This window comes from Oreochromis aureus, unplaced genomic scaffold (assembly GCF_013358895.1).
Source record: "Oreochromis aureus strain Israel breed Guangdong unplaced genomic scaffold, ZZ_aureus HiC_scaffold_25, whole genome shotgun sequence".
Taxonomy (NCBI): domain Eukaryota; kingdom Metazoa; phylum Chordata; class Actinopteri; order Cichliformes; family Cichlidae; genus Oreochromis; species Oreochromis aureus.
The window spans coordinates 103,605-114,027 of NW_024108816.1; the positions used below are offsets into that span (position 1 = coordinate 103,605).

Here is a 10,423-nt window from a genome sequence, read left to right on the forward strand (position 1 = left end):
GGTGCCGCTGTCGTGGTTGTTGGTGCCGCTGTTGTGGTTGTTGGAGCTGCAGTCGTTGTTGTTGGTGCGGCTGTCGTGGTTGTTGGTGCGGCGGTCGTGGTTGTTGGAGCCGCGGTCGTGGTTGTTGGAGCTGCAGTCGTTGTTGTTGGAGCTGCGGTCGTGGTTGTTGGAGCTGCGGTCGTGGTTGTTGGAGCTGCGGTCGTTGTTGTTGGTGCAGCTGTTGTGGTTGTCGGTGAGTTTGTTATGGTAGTTGGAGCTGCGGTCGTGGTTGTTGGAGCTGCAGTCGTTATTGTTGGAGCTGCGGTCGTGGTTGTTGGTGCGGCTGTCGTGGTTGTTGGTGCGGCTGTCGTGGTTGTTGGTGCGGCTGTTGTGGTTGTTGGAGCTGCGGTCGTGGTTGTTGGAGCTGCGGTCGTGGTTGTTGGAGCTGCAGTCGTGGTTGTTGGAGCTGCGGTCGTTGTTGTTGGTGCAGCTGTTGTGGTTGTCGGTGAGTTTGTTATGGTAGTTGGAGCTGCGGTCGTGGTTGTTGGAGCTGCAGTCGTTATTGTTGGAGCCGCGGTCGTGGTTGTTGGTGCGGCTGTCGTGGTTGTTGGTGCGGCTGTCGTGGTTGTTGGTGCGGCTGTTGTGGTTGTTGGAGCTGCGGTCGTGGTTATTGGAGCTGCAGTCGTTGTTGTTGGAGCTGCGGTCGTGGTTGTTGGTGCGGCTGTCGTGGTTGTTGGAGGGGCTGTTGTAGTTGTTGGTGCGGCTGTCGTGGTTGTTGGTGCGGCTGTCGTGGTTGTTGGTGCGGCTGTTGTGGTTGTTGGAGCTGCGGTCGTGGTTATTGGAGCTGCGGTCGTGGTTATTGGAGCTGCGGTCGTTGTTGTTGGAGCTGCGGTCGTGGTTGTTGGTGCGGCTGTCGTGGTTGTTGGAGGGGCTGTTGTAGTTGTTGGTGCTGCTGTCATGGTTGTTGGAGCTGCAGTTGTGGTTGTTGGTGCCGCTGTCGTGGTTGTTGGAGCTGCAGTCGTGGTTGTTGGAGCTGCAGTCGTGGTTGTTGGTGCCGCTGTCGTGGTTGTTGGAGCCGCTGTCGTGGTTGTTGGAGCTGCAGTCGTTGTTGTTGGTGCAGCTGTCGTGGTTGTTGGTGCGGCTGTCGTGGTTGTTGGAGCTGCAGTCGTTGTTGTTGGTGCGGCTGTCGTGGTTGTTGGTGCGGCTGTCGTGGTTGTTGGTGCGGCTGTCGTGGTTGTTGGAGCTGCGGTCGTGGTTGTTGGAGCTGCGGTCGTGGTTGTTGGAGCTGCGGTCGTTGTTGTTGGTGCGGCTGTCGTGGTTGTTGGTGCGGCTGTCGTGGTTGTTGGTGCGGCTGTCGTGGTTGTTGGAGCTGCAGTTATGGTAGTTGAAGCTGCGGTCGTGGTTGTTGGAGCTGCAGTCGTTGTTGTTGGAGCTGCGGTAGTGGTTGATGGTGCCGCTGTTGTGGTTGTTGGAGCTGCAGTCGTGGTTGTTGGTGCGGCTGTCGTGGTTGTTGGTGCGGCTGTCGTGGTTGTTGGAGCTGCGGTCGTGGTTGTTGGAGCTGAGGTCGTGGTTGTTGGAGCTGCGGTCGTTGTTGTTGGAGCTGCGGTCGTGGTTGTTGGAGCAGCGGTTGTGGTTGTTGGTGCCGCTGTTGTGGTTGTTGGTGCGGCTGATGTAGTTGTTGGTGCCGCTGTCGGGGTTGTTGGAGCTGCAGTTGTGGTTGTTGGAGCTGCAGTCGTTGTTGTTGGTGCCGCTGTCGTGGTTGTTGGTGCCGCTGTCGTGGTTGTTGGAGCCGCGGTCGTTGTTGTTGGTGCAGCTGTCGTGGTTGTTGGTGCGCCTGTCGTGGTTGTTGGAGCGGCGGTCGTGGTTGTTGGAGCGGCGGTCGTTGTTGTTGGAGCCGCGGTCGTGGTTGTTGGAGCTGCGGTCGTGGTTGTTGGAGCCGCGGATGTGGTTGTTGGTGCCGCTGTCGTGGTTGTTGGAGCTGCGGTCGTGGTTGTTGGAGCTGCGGTCGTGGTTGTTGGTGCCGCTGTCGTGGTTGTTGGAGCTGCTGTTGTGGTTGTTGGAGCTGCGGTCGTTGTTGTTGGTGCGGCTGTCGTGGTTGTTGGTGCAGCTGTCGTGGTTGTTGGAGCTGCAGTTATGGTAGTTGAAGCTGCGGTAGTGGTTGTTGGTGCAGCTGTTGTAGTTGTTGGTGCCGCTGTCGTGGTTGTTGGAGCTGCAGTCGTTGTTGTTGGCGCGGCTGTCGTGGTTGTTGGCACTGCGGTCGTGGTAGTTGATAATGCGGTCGTTGTTGTTGGCACTGCGGTCGTGGTAGTTGATAATGCGGTCGTTGTTGTCGGTGCGGCTGTCGTGGTTGTTGGAGCTGCGGTCGTTGTTGTTGGTGCAGCTGTCGTGGTTATTGGTACTGCAGTCGTAGTTGTCGGTGAGTTTGTTATGGTAGTTGAAGGTGCGGTCGTGGTTGTTGGAGCTACAGTCGTTGTTGTTGGAGCTGCGGTCGTGGTTGTTGGTGCGGCTGTCGTGGTTGTTGGAGCTGCGGTCGTTGTTGTTGGTGCGGCTGTCGTGGTTATTGGTACTGCAGTCGTAGTTGTCGGTGAGTTTGTTATGGTTGTTGGAGCTGCGGTTGTGGTTGTTTGTGCGGCTGTCGTGGTTGTTGGTGCCGCTGTCGTGGTTGTTGGTGCCGCTGTCGTGGTTGTTGGAGCTGCGGTCGTTGTTGTTGGTGCGGCTGTTGTGGTTGTTGGAGCTGCAGTTATGGTAGTTGAAGCTGCGGTCGTGGTTGTTGGAGCTGCAGTCGTTGTTGTTGGAGCTGCGATAGTGGTTGATGGTGCCGCTGTCGTGGTTGTTGGAGCTGCAGTCGTTGTTGTTGGTGCGGCTGTCGTTGTTGTTGGTGCGGCTGTCGTGGTTATTGGAGCTGCAGTCGTTGTTGTTGGTGCGGCTGTTGTGGTTGTTGGAGCTGCAGTCGTTGTTGTTGGTGCGGCTGTTGTGGTTGTTGGAGCTGCCGTCGTTGTTGTTGGAGCTGCGGTCGTGGTTGTTGGAGCAGCGGTTGTGGTTGTTGGAGCTGCAGTCGTTGTTGTTGGTGCGGCTGTTGTGGTTGTTGGAGCTGCCGTCGTTGTTGTTGGAGCTGCGGTCGTGGTTGTTGGAGCAGCGGTTGTGGTTGTTGGTGCCGCTGTTGTGGTTGTTGGTGCGGCTGATGTAGTTGTTGGTGCCGCTGTCGTGGTTGTTGGAGCTGTAGTTGTGGTTGTTGGAGCTGCAGTCGTTGTTGTTGGTGCGGCTGTCGTGGTTGTTGGAGCTGCGGTCGTTGTTGTTGGTGCAGCTGTCGTGGTTGTTGGTGCGCCTGTCGTGGTTGTTGGTGCTGCAGTCGTGGTTGTTGGAGCTGCAGTCGTTGTTGTTGGAGCTGCAGTCGTTGTTGTTGGAGCTGCAGTCGTTGTTGTTGGCGTGGCTGTCGTGGTTGTTGGCACTGCGATCGTGGTAGTTGATAATACGGTCGTTGTTGTTGGTGCGGCTGTTGTGGTTGTTGGTGCGCCTGTTGTGGTTGTTGGTGCGGCTGTCGTGGTTGTTGGTGCGCCTGTTGTGGTTGTTGGAGCTGCGGTCGTGGTTGTTGGAGCTGCGGTCGTGGTTGTTGGAGCTGCAGTCGTGGTTGTTGGAGCTGCAGTCATGGTTGTTGGAGCTGCGGTCGTGGTTGTTGGTGCGGCTGTAGTGGTTGTTGGAGCTGCAGTCGTTGTTGTTGGTGCGGCTGTCGTTGTTGTTGGTGCGGCTGTCGTGGTTGTTGGTGCGGCTGTCGTGGTTGTTGGAGCTGCGGTCGTGGTTGTTGGAGCTGAGGTCGTGGTTGTTGGAGCTGCGGTCGTTGTTGTTGGAGCTGCGGTTGTGGTTGTTGGAGCAGAGGTCGTGGTTGTTGGTGCCGCTGTTGTGGTTGTTGGTGCGGCTGATGTAGTTGTTGGTGCCGCTGTCGTGGTTGTTGGAGCTGCGGTCGTTGTTGTTGGTGCAGCTGTCGTTGTTGTTGGTGCCGCTGTCGTGGTTGTTGGAGCTGCGGTCGTGGTTGTTGGAGCTGCAGTCGTTGTTGTTGGAGCTGCGGTCGTGGTTGTTGGAGCTGCGGTCGTGGTTGTTGGAGCAGCGGTTGTGGTTGTTGGTGCCGCTGTCGTGGTTGTTGGAGCTGCTGTTGTGGTTGTTGGAGCTGCGGTCGTTGTTGTTGGAGCTGCGGTCGTTGTTGTTGGTGCGGCTGTCGTGGTTGTTGGTGCAGCTGTCGTGGTTGTTGGTGCCGCTGTTGTGGTTGTTGGAGCTGCGGTCGTGGTTGTTGGAGCTACAGTCGTTGTTGTTGGAGCTGCGGTAGTGGTTGATGGTGCCGCTGTTGTGGTTGTTGGAGCTGCAGTCATTGTTGTTGGTGCGACTGTTGTGGTTGTTGGTGCGGCTGTCGTTGTTGTTGGTGCGGCTGTCGTGGTTGTTGGTACTGCAGTCGTAGTTGTCGGTGAGTTTGTTATGGTAGTTGAAGTTGCGGTCGTGGTTGTTGGAGCTACAGTCGTTGTTGTTGGAGCTGCGGTCGTGGTTGTTGGTGCGGCTGTCGTGGTTGTTGGAGCTGCGGTCGTTGTTGTTGGTGCGGCTGTCGTGGTTATTGGTACTGCAGTCGTAGTTGTCGGTGAGTTTGTTATGGTAGTTGAAGCTGCGGTCGTGGTTGTTGGAGCTACAGTCGTTGTTGTTGGAGCTGCGGTAGTGGTTGATGGTGCCGCTGTTGTGGTTGTTGGAGCTGCAGTCGTTGTTGTTGGTGCGACTGTTGTGGTTGTTGGTGCGGCTGTCGTTGTTGTTGGTGCGCCTGTTGTGGTTGTTGCTGCGGCTGTTGTGGTTGTTGGAGCTGCGGTCGTGGTAGTTGATAATGCGGTCGTTGTTGTTGGTGCGGCTGTTGTGGTTGTTGGTGCGGCTGTCGTGGTTGTTGGTGCGCCTGTTGTGGTTGTTGGAGCTGCAGTTGTGGTTGTTGGAGCTGCAGTCGTGGTTGTTGGAGCTGCAGTCGTGGTTGTTGGAACTGCAGTCGTGGTTGTTGGAACTGCAGTCGTGGTTGTTGGTGCCGCTGTCGTGGTTGTTGGAGCCGCTGTCGTGGTTGTTGGAGCTGCAGTCGTTGTTGTTGGTGCAGCTGTCGTGGTTGTTGGTGCGGCTGTCGTGGTTGTTGGAGCTGCAGTCGTTGTTGTTGGTGCGGCTGTCGTGGTTGTTGGTGCGGCTGTCGTGGTTGTTGGTGCGGCTGTCGTGGTTGTTGGAGCTGCGGTCGTGGTTGTTGGAGCTGCGGTTGTGGTTGTTGGAGCTGCGGTCGTTGTTGTTGGTGCGGCTGTCGTGGTTGTTGGTGCGGCTGTCGTGGTTGTTGGAGCTGCAGTTATGGTAGTTGAAGCTGCGGTCGTGGTTGTTGGAGCTGCAGTCGTTGTTGTTGGAGCTGCGGTAGTGGTTGATGGTGCCGCTGTTGTGGTTGTTGGAGCTGCAGTCGTTGTTGTTGGTGCGGCTGTCGTTGTTGTTGGTGCGGCTGTTGTGGTTGTTGGTGCGGCTGTTGTGGTTGTTGGAGCTGCGGTCGTAGTTGTTGGAGCGGCGGTCGTGGTTGTTGGAGCGGCGGTCGTGGTTGTTGGAGCTGCGGTCGTGGTTGTTGGAGCTGCGGTCGTGGTTGTTGGAGCCGCGGTCGTGGTTGTTGGAGCCGCGGATGTGGTTGTTGGTGCCGCTGTCGTGGTTGTTGGAGCTGCGGTCGTGGTTGTTGGAGCTGCGGTCGTGGTTGTTGGTGCAGCTGTCGTGGTTGTTGGAGCTGCAGTTATGGTAGTTGAAGCTGCGGTAGTGGTAGTTGAAGCTGCGCTAGTGGTTGTTGGTGCAGCTGTTGTAGTTGTTGGTGCCGCTGTCGTGGTTGTTGGAGCTGGAGTCGTTGTTGTTGGTGCGGCTGTCGTGGTTGTTGGCACTGCGGTCGTGGTAGTTGATAATGCGGTCGTTGTTGTTGGCACTGCGGTCGTTGTTGTTGGTGCGGCTGTTGTGGTTGTTGGAGCTGCCGTCGTGGTTGTTGGAGCCGCGGTCGTGGTTGTTGGAGCTGCGGTTGTGGTTGTTGGCGCCGCTGTTGTGGTTGTTGGAGCCGCGGTCGTGGTTGTTGGAGCTGCGGTAGTGGTTGTTGGTGCGGCTGTCGTGGTTGTTGGTGCCGCTGTCGTGGTTGTTGGAGCTGCGGTCGTTGTTGTTGGTGCGGCTGTTGTGGTTGTTGGAGCTGCAGTTATGGTAGTTGAAGCTGCGGTCGTGGTTGTTGGAGCTGCAGTCGTTGTTGTTGGAGCTGCGATAGTGGTTGATGGTGCCGCTGTCGTGGTTGTTGGACCTGCAGTCGTTGTTGTTGGTGCGGCTGTCGTGTTTGTTGGTGCGGCTGTCGTGGTTATTGGAGCTGCAGTCGTTGTTGTTGGTGTGGCTGTCGTGGTTGTTGGCACTGCGGTCGTGGTAGTTGATAATGCGGTCGTTGTTGTTGGTGCGGCTGTTGTGGTTGTTGGTGCGGCTGTTGTGGTTGTTGGAGCTGCAGTCGTTGTTGTTGGTGCGGCTGTTGTGGTTGTTGGAGCTGCCGTCGTGGTTGTTGGAGCCGCGGTCGTGGTTGTTGGAGCTGCGGTTGTGGTTGTTGGAGCCGCTGTTGTGGTTGTTGGAGCTGCGGTCGTTGTTGTTGGTGCGGCTGTCGTGGTTGTTGGTGCGGCTGTCGTGGTTGTTGGAGCCGCGGTCGTGGTTGTTGGTGCGCCTGTTGTGGTTGTTGGAGCCGCTGTTGTGGTTGTTGGAGCTGCGGTCGTTGTTGTTGGTGCGGCTGTCGTGGTTGTTGGTGCGGCTGTCGTGGTTGTTGGAGCCGCGGTCGTGGTTGTTGGAGCTGCGGTAGTGGTTGTTGGTGCGGCTGTTGTAGTTGTTGGTGCCGCTGTCGTGGTTGTTGGAGCTGCAGTCGTTGTTGTTGGAGCTGCAGTCGTTGTTGTTGGAGCTGCAGTCGTTGTTGTTGGTGCGGCTGTCGTGGTTGTTGGTGCGGCTGTCGTGGTTGTTGGTGCCGCTGTCGTGGTTGTTGGAGCTGCGGTCGTTGTTGTTGGTGCGGCTGTTGTGGTTGTTGGAGCTGCAGTTATGGTAGTTGAAGCTGCGGTCGTGGTTGTTGGAGCTGCAGTCGTTGTTGTTGGACCTGCAGTCGTTGTTGTTGGTGCGGTTGTCGTGTTTGTTGGTGCGGCTGTCGTGGTTATTGGAGCTGCAGTCGTTGTTGTTGGTGTGGCTGTCGTGGTTGTTGGCACTGCGGTCGTGGTAGTTGATAATGCGGTCGTTGTTGTTGGTGCGGCTGTTGTGGTTGTTGGTGCGGCTGTCGTGGTTGTTGGTGCGCCTGTTGTGGTTGTTGGAGCTGCCGTCGTGGTTGTTGGAGCCGCGGTCGTGGTTGTTGGAGCTGCGGTTGTGGTTGTTGGCGCCGCTGTCGTGGTTGTTGGAGCTGCGGTCGTTGTTGTTGGTGCAGCTGTCGTGGTTGTTGGTGCGCCTGTCGTGGTTGTTGGAGCGGCGGTCGTGGTTGTTGGAGCTGCGGTCGTGGTTGTTGGAGCTGCGGTTGTGGTTGTTGGTGCCGCTGTCGTGGTTGTTGGAGCTGCTGTAGTGGTTGTTGGAGCTGCTGTAGTGGTTGTTGGTGCAGCTGTTGTAGTTGTTGGTGCCGCTGTCGTGGTTGTTGGAGCTGCAGTCGTTGTTGTTGGTGCGCCTGTCGTGGTTGTTGGCACTGCGGTCGTGGTAGTTGATAATGCGGTCGTTGTTGTTGGCACTGCGGTCGTGGTAGTTGATAATGCGGTCGTTGTTGTCGGTGCGGCTGTCGTGGTTGTTGGAGCTGCGGTCGTTGTTGTTGGTGCGGCTGTCGTGGTTATTGGTACTGCAGTCGTAGTTGTCGGTGAGTTTGTTATGGTAGTTGAAGCTGCGGTCGTGGTTGTTGGAGCTACAGTCGTTGTTGTTGGAGCTGCGGTAGTGGTTGATGGTGCCGCTGTTGTGGTTGTTGGAGCTGCAGTCGTTGTTGTTGGTGCGACTGTTGTGGTTGTTGGAGCTGCGGTCGTTGTTGTTGGTGCGGCTGTCGTGGTTATTGGTACTGCAGTCGTAGTTGTCGGTGAGTTTGTTATGGTAGTTGAAGCTGCGGTCGTGGTTGTTGGAGCTACAGTCGTTGTTGTTGGAGCTGCGGTCGTGGTTGTTGGTGCGGCTGTCGTGGTTGTTGGAGCTGCGGTCGTTGTTGTTGGTGCGGCTGTCGTGGTTATTGGTACTGCAGTCGAAGTTGTCGGTGAGTTTGTTATGGTAGTTGAAGCCGCGGTCGTGGTTGTTGGAGCTACAGTCGTTGTTGTTGGAGCTGCGGTAGTGGTTGATGGTGCCGCTGTTGTGGTTGTTGGAGCTGCAGTCGTTGTTGTTGGTGCGACTGTTGTGGTTGTTGGTGCGGCTGTCGTTGTTGTTGGTGCGCCTGTTGTGGTTGTTGCTGCGGCTGTTGTGGTTGTTGGAGCTGCGGTCGTGGTTGTTGGAGCTGCGGTCGTGGTTGTTGGAGCTGCAGTTGTGGTTGTTGGTGCCGCTGTTGTGGTTGTTGGAGCTGCAGTTGTGGTTGTTGGAGCTGTGGTTGTGGTTGTTGGAGCTGCGGTCGTGGTTGTTGGAGCTGCGGTCGTTGTTGTTGGTGCAGCTGTCGTGGTTGTTGGTGCGCCTGTTGTGGTTGTTGGTGCCGCTGTTGTGGTTGTTGGAGCTGCGGTCGTTGTTGTTGGTGCGGCTGTCGTGGTTGTTGGTGCGGCTGTCGTGGTTGTTGGAGCTGCGGACGTGGTGGTTGGAGCTGCGGACGTGGTTGTTGGAGCTGCGGTCGTTGTTGTTGGAGCTGCAGTTGTGGTTGTTGGTGCCGCTGTCGTGGTTGTTGGTGCGGCTGTCGTGGTTGTTGGCACTGCGGTCGTGGTAGTTGATAATGCGGTCGTTGTTGTTGGTGCGGCTGTCGTGGTTGTTGGTGCGGCTGTCGTGGTGGTTGGTGCGCCTGTCGTAGTTGTTGGAGCTGCGGTCGTGGTAGTTGGAGCTGCGGTCGTGGTTGTTGGTGCCGCTGTCGTGGTTGTTGGAGCTGCGGTCGTTGTTGTTGGTGCGGCTGTTGTGGTTGTTGGACCTGCGGTCGTTGTTGTTGGTGCGGCTGTTGTGGTTGTTGGTGCGGTTGTTGTGGTTGGTGTAGCTGTTGTGGTTGTTGGAGCTGCGGTAGTGGTTGTTGGAGCTGCAGTTGTGGTTGTTGGTGCCGCTGTTGTGGTTGTTGGAGCTGCGGTCGTTGTTGTTGGTGTAGCTGTTGTGGTTGTTGGAGCTGCGGTAGTGGTTGTTGGAGCTGCAGTTGTGGTTGTTGGTGCCGCTGTTGTGGTTGTTGGAGCTGCGGTAGTGGTTGTTAGTGCGGCTGTTGTAGTTGTTGGTGCCGCTGTCGTGGTTGTTCGAGCTGCAGTCGTTGTTGTTGGAGCTGCAATCGTTGTTGTTGGTGCGGCTGTCGTGGTTGTTGGTGTGGCTGTCGTGGTTGTTGGAGCTGCGGTCGTGGTTGTTGGAGCTGCAGTCGTTGTTGTTGGTGCGGCTGTCGTGGTTGTTGCAACTGCAGTCGTTGTTGTTGGTGCGGTTGTCGTGGTTGTTGGTGCGGCTGTTGTGGTTGTTGGAGCTGCAGTTATGGTAGTTGATGCTGCGGTCGTGGTTGTTGGAGCTGCAGTCGTTGATGTTGGAGCCTGCGGTAGTGGTTGATGGTGCCGCTGTTGTGGTTGTTGGAGCTGAGGTTGTGGTTGTTGGAGCTGCAGTCGTTGTTGTTGGAGCTGCGGTCGTGGTTGTTGGAGCTGCGGTCGTGGTTGTTGGAGCTGCGGTAGTGGTTGTTGGAGCTGAGGTCGTGGTTGTTGGAGCTGCGGTCGTTGTTGTTGGTGCAGCTGTTGTGGTTGTTGGAGCCGCAGTTGTGGTTGTTGGAGCTGCGGTCGTTGTTGTTGGTGCGGCTGTAGTGGTTGTTGGTGCGGCTGTCGTGGTTGTTGGAGCTGCGGTCGTGGTTGTTGGAGCTGCGGTCGTTGTTGTTGGAGCTGCGGTCGTGGTTGTTGGAGCTGCGGTCGTTGTTGTTGGAGCTGCGGTCGTGGTTGTTGGAGCTGCGGTCGTTGTTGTTGGTGCGGCTGTCGTGGTTGTTGGTGCGGCTGTCGTGGTTGTTGGAGCTGCGGTAGTGGTTGTTGGAGCTGAGGTCGTTGTTGTTGGTGCGGCTGTCGTGGTTGTTGGTGCGGCTGTCGTGGTTGTTGGAGCTGCGGTAGTGGTTGTTGGAGCTGAGGTCGTGGTTGTTGGAGCTGTGGTCGTTGTTGTTGGTGCAGCTGTTGTGGTTGTTGGAGCCGCGGTTGTGGTTGTTGGAGCTGCGGTCGTTGTTGTTGGTGCGGCTGTAGTGGTTGTTGGTGCGGCTGTCGTGGTTGTTGGAGCTGCGGTCGTGGTTGTTGGAGCTGCGGTCGTTGTTGTTGGAGCTGCGGTCGTGGTTGTTGGAGCTGCG

General features: G+C 57.1%; 1 protein-coding gene across 1 annotated transcript; it reads right to left on the reverse strand.

Annotated features, from left to right (window-relative positions):
- Positions 1–6,356: 6,356 nt before the first annotated feature.
- Positions 6,357–8,684, reverse strand: LOC120436864 (mucin-5AC-like; the record flags this gene model as incomplete). The annotated part of the gene is made up of 2 exons (XM_039607711.1): positions 6,357–7,295; positions 7,650–8,684. Coding segments are annotated over 2 exons (1,974 nt in total), but the record flags the coding sequence as incomplete, so codon positions are not given.
- Positions 8,685–10,423: the final 1,739 nt, after the last annotated feature.